This window comes from Haliotis asinina, chromosome 6 (assembly GCF_037392515.1).
Source record: "Haliotis asinina isolate JCU_RB_2024 chromosome 6, JCU_Hal_asi_v2, whole genome shotgun sequence".
Taxonomy (NCBI): domain Eukaryota; kingdom Metazoa; phylum Mollusca; class Gastropoda; order Lepetellida; family Haliotidae; genus Haliotis; species Haliotis asinina.
In genome coordinates, this window is record NC_090285.1 from 33,125,277 (window position 1) to 33,139,095 (window position 13,819).

A 13,819-nucleotide genomic window follows, 5' to 3' on the forward strand; every position below is an offset into this window, starting at 1 on the left:
TTCTTTAAGTAAGAGACGTTGTTTTTTCAATCACTTGTTAGAACTGTTACAACAGTAACGTGTCGTAAGAGGCGATACCTTTGGAGGTCCCAGGGTAGAATAGGCCTTCAGCAAACCCATGCTTGCCATAAAAGACGACTATGCTTGTCGTAAGAGGCGACTAACGGGATCGGGTGATCAGACTCGCTGACTTGGTTGACACATGTCATCGGTTCCCAATTGCGCAGATCGATGCTCCTGTTGTTGATCACTGGATTGTCTGGTCCAGACTCGATTATTTACAGACCGCGTCCATATGCTGTAATATTGCTGGGGGCAGCGTAAAACTAAACTCACTCACTCACAACAGTAACGTAACCCCTGTCTCCACTTAAATATGCACCAGGCTCGCTCTCAACAGAATTTCTGTCTTGACATTAACCATCCTCCATATGCTTGGGGCCCGCCCGGTAAACCGAACATTCATATGTGTAACACGCCTATGCGGTGAAAAACTGTAACGAGGGTCAAGCTACCTGAAGAGAGTCAAGCATGCTTGAACGGGACACTGAAGCTAGCAGTTGTGCGTGTTTTTGCTGACGATGGACAGTCTTGATAGATGACCATTTGTCTAAAGAAGTAGTTCATGTACTAAATTGTGGGACACTGTGACGGAAAAGCCCGAAACTGCAGTTGAAGGATCACGACCGATATTTCAGACTGGGGCTATGGACCAAGTGTCGCCACCCAGGGGTGACAAACAACTTAAGGATGTGGGCAAGATATCCCACTCCGGTGCCTGCCAGTAAACGTGATGATAGGGTCACGAATTGGGTCAGTGGGCTTAAAGAAGGACGCGAACGTCTGCCTATAAAAACGAAGATTTCTCTGAGCAGAAAGAGAGGCGGCAGGGCAGACGACCGAGGTACAACCAACAACCTCTCCTGCAGCACGCAGCAGAAAGGTCCCGAGGGTGACTGAGAGTCAGAGTCAGAACCAGGCTAGCTATTATCGAAACGTTCGTAGCTCTAAGAAATTCTTAAGCCCAGTCTTAACACACTGGCCACGATCAAAGTTAAGAATTCTTAGGTGTACGAACGAGTCGAGAATAAGGGCTCAGAACCATCGCCAGTTTAACCTGTACTTCCTCCTTAAATAAACGTAGCCTGGATTGACGAAGCGTGTTGTGTTACAATTGTCATAAAAACCTACCGCAGAGATGGAATGGTCTGATTCTGTGGAAACAACCAGATATGTGTTAGTAGATAATCCAAGAAGGCAGGCAAATTACTGAATAAAATCCCACGTATAAGAGATGACCTAGTCATATCTGAAAGGGAAATAACAAAGAACATCGTATGGATAAAAGATCGAGTGTTGTGTGGCTTTGGGCCTCGTACCATGAGACTCGTTGCGCTAAGATGATCGCAACTCCCATACTTTAACATACACTTACGACTGTCGTAGAGCTAAGATGATCGCAACCCCCATACTTTAACATACATTTACGACTGTCGTAGAGCTAAGATGATCGCAACCCCCATACTTTAACATACACTTACGACTGTCGTAGAACTAAGATGATCGCAACCCCCATACTTTAACATAGACTTACGACTGCCACAGCACTACGATCGCTTTCAATCAAAGGGGCCTGCTTTGAAGCTCTGTGTTTCATAGTTATAAACAGCCGTTCAGTCGAGAGTGGCTGGCCTTATGGTTTGACTGTATTGAGTTGTGTGCAGGTATTCCAAATTGATAGCTACCATTCAGCTGCATCCATAGACATTTGTGTTATAAATGAGTGGCTTGATAAACGCATTTCGGTTATATCAAGGTATGTTAGCGAGAATTACATGTCAATGGTAACTCGAGAACAATCTGGGTTATTTATGTTCGCATGAACACAGTAATGTATAATAAATGTAAGAAATTCACAAAGTAATGATTGACCTAACACGAAATTTTACTCCAAGATGATTCAATTTTGTCTTATATGGATGTTTATAATTGACAAGGAAAGCGGCCAAATATCACCCTAATCTTGCCATGTTGGGGTTACCCTCTGTTGATAAGGACTCCGACTTCAGATAGGTTAGTGGCTATGTAGCGGCCAAAAAATTTCCGAATCCTGTGCTGGGATTCGAACAACGGACCTCCTGATCAGATGTAGGACGGCTTGTCCACCTGACCAAAGAGGCTGACCCCGTCAGCAAGCTGACAAGGTAAGGATATCCTGCTGCAGTTGGAGTACCAGTGCGAGACTCGGGACTTTTATGGACGTTACATATAACTAATATATTAGATCGACTCATGAATAACGCAGAATTCAAGCTACTCACACAACATTGCCACACGTAACATAATACACACATCACTACAGAAATATAACATTGATTTCCACATACAGTATGGTTCAAAATTATTGAGAATAGCTAAAGCATTTCATATTATTAAACGAGAACAAATCAGATAAAATTGAATGTATTGTGAAAGTGAACTGACCTTTTCATGTTGTGTAGATAACAATTTAATATTTTATCAAGTCTCCTTAAGCTTCACGGCACAGTCTAAGACGGGTAGGCATACTTCCTATCAGAGAGGTTAGTGTCTCGTGAGTTATGCTGTCCCAGTATCGGACCACTTCTCTCTTCATGTCTTCAATTTTTGTCAACCCCTTTTGATTCACACATTCCTTCATCATCCCCCAAATGTTCTCAATGGGATTTAAGTCAGGACTATATGCCGGAAATGGTAATGCAGTCACATTTTTCTCCTGAAACCACTGCTTGGCATGTTTTGCGGTGTGTTTAGGATCATTATCTTGCTGCAAAATCCAGTCATTTCCATAAAACACATGTGCACTTGGAAGGAGAAAATTATCTAATATGTTAGTGTAGCGTTGACTTGTCAGATTTCCCTCAAACACACACAGCGGGGTCGTTCCTAATAAGGATATCCCTCCCCATACATGAAACTTTGGGCTGTATTTAGGTCGTCGATACAACGGTGCTGACGCAGACTTTGTCCATATTTTCACATTATTGGGATATACCCATATTGAGCTTTCATCAGTAAAAATCACATTTTCCCAGTCAAAGTTTTCATGTGCCAATCACCACTCAACACGCCTGTCTTTATGTTCTTGTTTCATGAGAGGAGAAGGAATTGCAGTCTTTTTCTCCCATCCAAGATCAATCAAATTTCTTCTGACTGTAGATTTTGATATAACAGTTCTATCCCCTTTCTATCATTTCATACCTGATGTTGGAGATGCTTGCCCTTTGCTTTTTAGACGCTAAAATTCCCAGCCGGACGCGATCTGAGAAGTCCAATTTTCTGGGTCTCCCTGCTCCTTTCTGGTGCCCAAAATCCTTTCCCTCTTTAAAATTCTTCCTAATCCTATACACAGTAGAAAGAGGAGTTCCTGTTCTCTCTGCCAATGTATTTACATCATCAATTCCTTGATTACACAACTCAAAAATCAACCTTGTTTTATCTTCAGCAGACATTGTTGACAGTGCTGAGGAAAATGATGTCTGCTACAAATTCAGGGGAGGTAACTCTAATTGTACTATACTCAGTAGGCCAAGATGAGTTACCTCCCTTATACCATTACTTAGTTTTAAGTATCAGTGAATCAGTTGAGGTGTTAGAATAGCTCAAAGTAAGAAGAAAAATTCTCAATAATTATGAACCAGACTATACCTAACTGAAAAAATAATTATTCATGAATATCCATGATCTCTAGTCTGTAAAACTTTAAAAGCACTCAGCCTTAAGAATGTCAATAGTAGACATGTTTCTTCGTGGGACATAGATCACCTTACCTACAGTTAACCATCTTACTGTTCAGGTGAGAAAAAACATGTGGGTTTAAAGTGACAGATATTGCCCAGATTCTAGTAAGGGGGGTAACTCTAACTTACCCACCCTTTACATCAATAACAATAACAATGATCAGGTTTGAGATTTAACTTTTGATTGTTCATCCTTGACCTACGTTCACAGGAGTGAGTGGGAAGGATCAAATAAGACTCGACCTATCTACCATTGTCGCATTTAGTGGTGTCATCTCTAGATTACTTAGAAAAAGGGCTTCCGCGTCCATCTGAGCACCTGTTGGAATTGTTGCTCTGTTCCGTGTTCTCATACAGTGCAGAAACTAGCTGAGCAAGGATGATACGGAGATATCTTACCACGGGAGAGAGAACGGGTTTATCAACTAATTTGGGACCGATGGCCTTCCTTCAGTGCATGTTCCTATCGCTGTTGTTGCGGGCCGCTGCTTACTCTGTTGATGAACGTGGAGATGAAATTTATGCAATGTTTCAGAATGGATTTCCAAACAAAGGTACTGCAGTAGAGGGGAGGAACTCCTGATTCGGGAAATGAATGAACTTTTCAGTTTCCTATTCATGTTATGTAATGGTAATGACAGACCTGCCATGTACTTGCATCAATGTTGTGATGATGATTTAAACGGGGTGGGAGGGGGTGGGCTTAACTTGAATTTCTATAAATTCTCTCCTTATCGTAATAACGTCCTCAATAACTCCTATATAGTGCTTGACATTATTTGATACAATATACGGGTAGTGTTGTAGCCTATTAGTCACGCCAGAGACCATATAATAGATCTAATGTATGGTTTCGTGTCACGTTGAAGAACTGGGTTCGATTCCACACATGGGTACAATGTGTGAAGCTGGTGCTGGTGTCCCCATAGTGATATTGCAAAAAATGGTGCAAAACTGAAATGTCCTCACTCCTGACTGATGTTCAGTGATCAATTAGTATAAATATCATCATCATTTTGTTATATTTTATGCCCACTGGAGTCTGAGACGATACTTTAGTCTTAGTGTTCTTTGGCGTTGATGATTTATGTTTCTTCCTTTTGCAGTTACACCACAAAAATCTCCCTCCAACTTCACATTTGCCTCCTACTATGGGAATCACATGGTTCTACAAAGGGCACCGAAACAGGCCATCATCTGGGGTTACTCCCCAAACATCGGGGAGGTCATCAAGGTCAAGGTGGAAGGTCAAGAGACAATCTCAGGAAGGGTTTACAATGACAGCATCTATGGTGTCGGCATCTGGAAGGTGACCTTGCCCCCTATGTCCCAGCCAGGACCTTTTACAATCACAGCTTCATCAGCTACGGAGACAATCACATTGACAGATGTCCTGTTTGGGGATGTGTGGATCTGCTCAGGCCAGTCCAACATGCAGTTTACTGTCAACAGGGTATATTTGTATATGCTCATTAGTTTTGGATAAGAGTATTAGTTTCAGAGATCAGTATCCGTGACCATGATATTCTTGTTCGTAAGAGTAGACCAGTGCATAAACCCTGTCAAAGTATTCAGGTATAAATAATTATCCACTCGTAATATCAGTGTGGAGAGGGTTGTTTTCCATATTACGAATAATGTTTAGACACTTGACATGAATCCAACACTGATACACTGTGATGTCATTATCATTGTGACACATTGTGTCAAGAAGTAGGTCTGCATTGTGCCAACAATGGTATATACATGCATAATCACTAGATGATATACTTAACTTATGTCCAGCCATGTAAAATGGGTTGTATAATTACAACCAGAGAAGATATTAAACAGTGTTCAGTGATGAATCTCAGTTTTTTTCTTTCAGATGTTCAATGCAACTGCTGAAATAGCTGCAGCAACCAACTTCACCAATATCCGACTCTTCAGTGTTGCTCTCAAGTTCAATCCCACTGAAACTCTGGACCTTCTGGCTGTCAATGAAGGATGGTCCCTGCCCAGCAAAAGTAAGTAACATGGTCAGTGCTGCAGAAAACTCAGATTGATTGAATCAAATGACCCAGTACCTTGTCCAAAGGTATGCAGTAGGTCCTATAGTGGTTGGTTATTGATGGTGACGTGGGTAGCCTAGTGGCTGATTGTGTTAATGACGGAAAGTTCAGGCATTGAATATTGATGGTGATGGGGACAGTACATGGGTTGAATATTGATGGTGATGGGGATATCACAGGGGTTGAATACTGATGTGATGGGGATAGCACATGGGTTGAACATTGAAGGTGTCAGGAATAGCACAGGGGTTGAAAAGTGATGTGATGGGGATAGCACATGGGTTGAACATTGAAGGTATCAGGAATAGCACAGGGGTAGAATACTGATGTGAAGGGGATAGCACATGGGTTGAACATTGAAGGTGTCAGGAATAGCACAGGGATAGAATACTGATAAGATTGGGATAGCACATGGGTTGAACATTGAAGGTGTCAGGAATAGCACAGGGGCTGAATATTGAAGGTGTCAGGGATAGCACAGGGGCTGAATATTAACAGTGATGGGGATAACACAGGGGGTGAATACTGATGTGATGGATATAGCACAGGGGTGGAATATTGATGTGGATAGCACATGGGTTGAATATTAACAGTGATAGCACAGGGGTAGAATACTGATGTGATGGGGCTTGCACATGGGTTGAATATTGATGGTGACAGGGATAGCACATGGGTTGAATATTGATGGTGACAGGGATAGCACATGGGTTGAATATTGATGGTGACAGGGTTACTACATGGGTTCAATATTAGCAGTGGTGGGGATAACACAGGGGGTGAATATTAACAGTGATGGGGATAACACAGAGGGTGAATATCAACAGTGATGGGGATAACACAGGGGGTGAATATTAACAGTGATGGGGATAACACAGGGGGTGAATATTAACAGTGATGGGGATAACACGGGGTGAATATTAACAGTGATGGGGATAACAGAGGGGGTGATATATTAACAGTGATGGGGATAACACAGAGGGTGAATATCAACAGTGATGGGGATAACAGGGGGTGATATATTAACAGTGATGGGGATAACACAGGGGGTGAATATCAACAGTGATGGGGATAACACGGGGTGAATATTAACAGTGATGGGGTAACCTAGTGGCTGAGTTATACAGGTAGTTGAAAACAGACTGTGGCTGGGATATCATATGGGTTGAATATAGATGGTGACATTGGTACCCTGGTGGTTGAATGTTGTATAAGATATGGAGCAGTGGTTGTTTAGGACAAGGTTTTAATTTTTCAGTGGACAATTAAACAGAGAAGCAAGTGTTCCATGTCTGACCGTTGTTGATTCTACTTTCAGAGAGTCTTGTTGACCACACTGGATCGGTGTACTTCTCAGCCGTCTGCTGGTTGTATGGCAGGCTCATGTACCAGGAATTTGCATATCCAATAGGACTGATTGACACATCTTATGGTGGTACACCAATCGAGGCTTGGTCTTCAAGAGATGCCTTAGCGCAGTGTGGAATATCTCCCACAGACATTGTGGATTCGTACGTGTACGTAGCACTTATGGATTACGGATGTGAATTGGCCTTGTATAATTATCCAGTTGTAAGAGGACCTACTGGGTGTGATGGTCAAGCTCACTGATTGCTTCTTGATTGCTTGGTATCTCATCACATGGATTGTTATTATCACTGGTTTATTATATTATTATATGAATCACAGGTTTGTCTGGTGACGTGTTGGTTATTTACAGGACATGGCCGTAATGGTGCTGTGACATCTTAATGTATGTACCATATGTCTCTCCTTGAAATCAGAATATTAACTGCTGTGTTTGAAAACAGTTTTGTCAAGTTACATGCATATGAAACCAACTTAAGTCTTCTTCTGTAATCTAACCCTCTACCTTGACTATTTCAAGTTTTTTTTAGTTTATTATTGTTTCTAATCATTGTTTGCATTGTCACTATGGTTTGATTGCCTGCAGAATTCTGCACTTTAAAAAATCAATGCACATAGCCAGCAGAATTTAGATTTTGTTTTGTTATTGGATTGGATAATTTTTGTTTTGTTGTCGTAAACCACTGTCAACAACAAAACACATAAAGTGTATAATAAACAGGAAAATGAAACATGATGTGTTTAGCAACATGTGATGATGGAGTTCCTATGATGTTTCACTTGACTGTGACACATATGACACAGCCTTATCCTCTGCATAATTTGCCATAAGAGTATCGCTATTGGGACTGCTGTGATATATTGTTGTTTCAGTTATCACCACAGATACCATACCGTGATATAGCCAGGGCCACGTTTCACAAATCTCTTGTAAGCCTAAGATCTCGTAACACGTCTGGTAGCATGCATACCTCTTATACTGTAACACAGGAGGTACGAATGTTACGATAGTTATGAGATCTTAGGCTTGTAACAGCTTTGTGAAATTGGGCCCTTGGTCTCCTTTCACAACACACTAAGCTGATTGTAAATAACTAAGGTAACCTTAGTACAATGTTAAAGAATGGGACTCAAGGTTAACTGAAGTAAAGGTTGCTTTGTGGATGGAGCCCCCTGCACAGGGAGCATTGTTTGATGTATTGCAGAGTACATAGGAATAGATGTACAGTCTCACTGACATAGGTTTCAACATCAAATAGATGATTAGTATTCACCAAATTATCATATGAGTTTCTTTTCTATTTGCCCACTGTCTGTGTTTGGCACCACTGTGATGTATGTTGTTGACTTGCTGTTAACAGATATGAGATTGAGAAGACCCTGCCTGGCTATACCAACTCCCACACCCCCACCCAGCTATGGAACTGTATGATCCACCCACTACTCAACATGACAATATATGGAGTCATCTGGTACCAAGGTATGAACAATTAAGCTCAGATTTCATTGAGTCTTAAAAGATGTTCTCTCCCCCTTGACCTACTCATTTCCTGCCCTCACCCTGCTCATCTCCCACCTTTACCCTGCCCATCTCCCACCCTCACCCCACTCGTCTCCCACCCTCATCCCACTCATCTCCCACCCTCACCCCACTCACTCCCACCTTTACCCTGCGCCCATCCCACATCGTCACCCCGTTCTTCTCCCACCCTCACCCCACTCACCTCCCGCCCTCACCCCACTCATCTCACCCCCTCACCCCACTCATCTCACACCCTCACCCCATTCATGTGCCACCCTCACCTGATTCATTTCCCACCCTCACATCATCTCCCACCCTCACCCCACTCATTTCCCACCCTCACATCATCTATCACCTACTGATCTCCAACACTCACCCAACTCATCTCCTACCCTCATCTAAAAAAATCCCGAAACTGATCTCCAACACCCAACTGATCATTTCCCACACATACCAGTCAGTAATCTCCCACCCTCACCTGTTGTATCATCAAAGGAGAGGCCTTACATGTTGTCGTCTCACCATATGCAGGAGAAAACAATGCCATTCCTCACTCCAACACCCACAAGTACAACTGCACCTTCCCTGCTATGATCTCTGACTGGAGACTCAAGTTCAACCAGGGCTCTCTGGGACAGACCGACAAACTTTTCCCTTTTGGATTTGTTCAGGTAGTTCTCCACAAATATAGATGGCTTGTAGTCAGATGTTCTGTTGTTGCCCTTTAAAGCTGAATAATGCCTTGAAATTTTAATACTCACAAATTAATGTCTGAATCTGAATTTGTTCATAACGGCAGCCATGTCAAAAATTGTTCAGTTCAGCTCTGCCTCCGTGGTATATCAGTTAGAGCGTCTGCCCGGACAGCGGAAGGTCGTGGGTTAGATCCCTGATCATGTCATACCAAAAGACTTTAAAATATGGTACTTGTTTGTCCTTGTTGGGCACTTGGCCTTAATGGGTAAAAGAACTGGTTGACTTGGAGTTAGTATGATGTGTCGGAGTAAGGTATTCATGCTTGATTGTGGCATGGTATCTCCATGAGCTAGAACAATAAAACCACCTTAAGTCTGGGCTTGTACAAGCAGCCAAACATACACATGCATGCACATCGTGACATGAACAATATATTCTAAGTTAGACCTCGTTTCACATCACTTCACCTGTCCAACTGTACAAGGTAGTTCCAGGTGATTAATGTGTCTGAAATATGGTGCAACAATAAGTCAATGTAGCATTATTTAAAGCAGATAATTATTACAGTATATATATCTTTGTTTTGTTGGCATTTATAGTTTTGGCTTGATATGACTTATTCTTTAGTCACACAGCTGTATGTTGTAACAGCAAGACAGTGTATATGAATGGCACCCCTTTGTTAACACAAGACAGCAGGAGGCAGTTTGTCCCAGCAACAATGGCATAAAAATATGTTCCAGCTTTATATCTATATTTTGAATTATCGCAACACAGACTTGCACTTTGTGAAATAACCTCAAACTGACTTTATGAATGTAAGCCTCTTACAATGTAGCTTGGACCGAAGGATCCCAAGCCTTCTGTGCAGTCTGGGTATGCTGAGATCCGGTGGCACCAGACAGCTGACTATGGTTATGTTCCAAATCCTAAGATGAAGAAGACATTTATGGCTGTTGCCATGGATCTGGCAGACTTTGGATCTCCATATGGATCGTATGTACACCTTCACTGATGTCACTATGCCCAAGCTAAGTCCAGTATCCACTGCAGAATTGTGTACTTCAATGTTCATTATATATCTCCTGTTAATACAAGTGGGATTCATACAAATAATCCCTGACCATGCTTTTTCTCAAGCATAACATGATCCATTCAGTGTTTCTGGGACATAAATTTGAACAATCTGTTTCACACGGCTGAAAAGCTTGAATGTTTTCTTTACGATAATAGCATAATTTGTTTCCGAGTCTTACAATTTGAACATTAAATCTGGCAGTTACAGAGTCCATATTTTCAAATGCATGTGCCATATTGTTTGAGAGGCACTGAAGAAGTAAAGATGAAGGAGAACCAAGTTCTATGTATAGTCAACTTTTTTATTGCTATGGGTACGACATTTCCATGTGGGTACTAACTTATCAAGCAATTGATAGAAATAGATAAGTTTTCCTACACATGTCATTTTGGTGTTATTTCCCAGAGTCCATATTCGAGACAAGCCTGATGTTGCTAGGAGACTATACTTGAGTGGACTGAGAGTAGCCTATGGTAAGGAGGTACTGGCTGCTGGCCCTCTACCCACCATAGTTGTAGAGAATACAACCCAGCTTATCCTGACATACCAGGAAAAAATCCTGTACCGCAATCTGGAAGGATTTGAGGTGAGTGTGGTCTCACTGTTAACAAGATGCTCGATTGATTATTTCAGTTCCATGGTTTCGTTATGAAGAGTAATAGATCTCTGTAGGCATTCTAAAAACATACATTAGACCTTGATTTTTGGTGGCATGGCATTTATGTGAGATTGAATATTACTAGTAGCAGATATTTCACTAGTATCTTAGTGTCTAGACTGTCAAAATGATGTAATCTTTGCTATAGCAATTGAGCAAGTCTGGCTGAATTTCAAATGGCTGCATTTATATTGTGTAGGACTGGTATTTGTGTATGTAATTGAAAGTGGATTGTTGTGAAGTATAATGTAAGGCTTCATGTGAACTGAGGCACTTTGTTTCATATGGAGAATGAATGTTTCAGGTACTGTGCTCTGTGCCAGGCACACACAACACAATCTGGACCCCCACCCCCATCTTGTCTGCCCTCCCCACTAGCATCACACTGTACTCCCTGGTGTGTGGGGAGGGGCAGACTATCCTGGGGCTCCGATACAGCTGGAGGGAGTCCCCCTGTGCCTTCAAGACCTGCACGGTGTACTCAGCTGACAACCCTCTCCTCCCAGGACCTCCCTTCCTGGTGTACCACAAGATGACCGGAGTGGCTGGGACCGTTCATGTCATAGACTGGAACACACCAACTGCCATTCACTAATAGGGTTTCTGTTCCTGGTGTACCAGATGGCCCACTGCTGGCCTCTTCACACTGGTTCACTCTGACTGGACCTCCCTTCTGAATGGTCCAGAAGACTGCAAGGGTGCATGGACCAATTTATTTCACAAACTGCATGGATCATTCCGTCTGTTAGTCTTTGACATGGCCTCAATGCTTGATTTCCAAGATGTTCAAATATTGGAACAAGAATGTCCTTAGCAACTGACAGGCTTCGCTTCTGTCAAGGGAAATAACTCCAACTGCAAGAGCATGAAAGGCAGTGAACTCAAATTAGGAAATCTGTCAGTGTTTGACAAGCTGACTCCTCAAGTTAAAGTAGGATCAACATCAAATATATAAGCAATATGTTCCTGTGAGTAGTCAGAAATATTCAGACACTCAACATTTGCAGATCAGCTCTAACACAAACATATACTAATATTTGCTAAAAACAATTACTAATTACTCATGTATTTAGTCTTGTTTTAGGGACTGTCCATAATTTGTGGCTGGGGGAGTGATGATGCTTTTATGCACAATATAATATATATGTGAGTGTTACTCCCTTCCCCACTCCCTAAATTTATGTACTAAGTAATTTACTTGTGCCCTGCACATTGTGATGTTCCCATTTCTGATCAAGACATTCTCTTTTGCAACAGTTCAGTTAGTCTGTTGGCAGCACCCATTGTCCTGCCTGTGTTAAAAATACCAATATCCCTAACTTATTTTGTCCAGTATATATTCATGCAAAATGAACTATCCATTGATGGTCTTGTTAATATGATTAAGGATGTGTACAAAGTAGAAAGAATTATTTCTTGTATGAACAATGGTTTGCATAAACTTAAATTCATTGTGTGTGTGCATGTGTGCGCGTGTGCACATGTGTGTGTGTGCACGTGTGTGCGTACGTGCGTATGTATGTGTGTGTACAGTCCCATTTCAGTTGAAAAAAAAAGATATTTTACTATGTGTTAAACATGTTATAGTATCTTCCATTTAGACATAGTTGTTTACTATTATACACACATATACATATACATATACACATACATATACATATACATATACATATACACATACATATACATATACATATACATATACATATACATATACACATACACATACAATTTTCATATGTGCTTCATATAAGGAGATGTAAGCCAGATGTAAGGTGTTTCATCATTAAAGATTCGCTGACAAAACCTAGAGGCAGATATTCTAAATGTCAACTAAACATTGTCCCTCCTGGACTATTGCAGCTTGTCTGTCATACGCATCAGTCCATCTCATCTGGGATATGTTGTATGGTATGGAGAATGGTGTGAAGAAAACGCTGATAAGGACAGAACAGCAATGTTAGACTGCCAAAAAATGCTGTTTCAACATGTGCAACATGTGTTGTAGGATGTCAGCCTCTTGCATTGTGACCTTATCAACAATGATGAGTTGTGTTCTTCCATAAGATGAGGGGCGGTTGGGTAGCCTAATGGTTGAAGTGTTTGCTGATCACGGAGAACACATGGGTTTGATTCCCACATGAGTACAATGTCTGAAGTCCATTTCTGGTATGCCCTGCCTTGATCTAGCCAGTTGTCCAAAGTTTTGAATGCGAAACTTCACACCTGAAGGGATCAGTGAGCAAGACACTGTCAAAAGTGCCTTTAAATTATTTTGTGAGGCCGGTTTACTTGTCAGACTGTGGGTGTTGTTGGCATTAAAGAGGAACATGCTGCTTTCGAACACCCAAGCGTATTTTGAGCCATATTTAGAAATGATGCACGGAAATGCCTGATATCAACTTTTCTTGTTCACATTAGAGAACTTGACACCCCTAACTACCCATTAAAGACCAACACCCATGTTACGACATGCATGTGTCATGCATACCAATAACATGACATCGTATATTTTTACTAATCTTCGTCTTGCCACGTCTTGATTGTGGAGTAGCCTAGTGGTTAATGCGTTTACTTGTCACGCCGAATATCCGGGTTCAATGCCCCACATGTGCACAGTGTGTGAAGTGGATTTCTGGTGTTCCCTGCCGTGATATTGCTGGAATATTG

The 13,819-nt window shown here is 41.6% G+C and overlaps 1 protein-coding gene across 1 annotated transcript; it reads left to right on the top strand.

The window, feature by feature from the left end:
- Window positions 1–3,888: 3,888 nt before the first annotated feature.
- Window positions 3,889–12,961, top strand: LOC137287502 (sialate O-acetylesterase-like). Its single transcript, XM_067819840.1, has 9 exons — window positions 3,889–4,333; window positions 4,886–5,232; window positions 5,647–5,785; window positions 7,146–7,344; window positions 8,557–8,675; window positions 9,249–9,388; window positions 10,252–10,409; window positions 10,897–11,077; window positions 11,454–12,961. The coding sequence occupies exons 1-9, from the start codon at window positions 4,159–4,161 to the stop codon at window positions 11,742–11,744; spliced, it is 1,749 nt and encodes a 582-aa protein (XP_067675941.1). The 5' UTR covers window positions 3,889–4,158; the 3' UTR covers window positions 11,745–12,961.
- The last annotated feature ends 858 nt before the right edge of the window (window positions 12,962–13,819 follow it).

Bases quoted from the DNA above. Each gene is read 5' to 3' on its own strand.
- LOC137287502 (XM_067819840.1), top strand. From the start codon at position 4,159: ATGATACGGAGATATCTTACCACGGGAGAGAGAACGGGTTTATCAACT. The intron at 4,334-4,885 runs GTACTGCAGTAG...TTCCTTTTGCAG, and splicing joins GAATGGATTTCCAAACAAAG to TTACACCACAAAAATCTCCC. The intron at 5,233-5,646 runs GTATATTTGTAT...TTTTTCTTTCAG, and splicing joins TGCAGTTTACTGTCAACAGG to ATGTTCAATGCAACTGCTGA.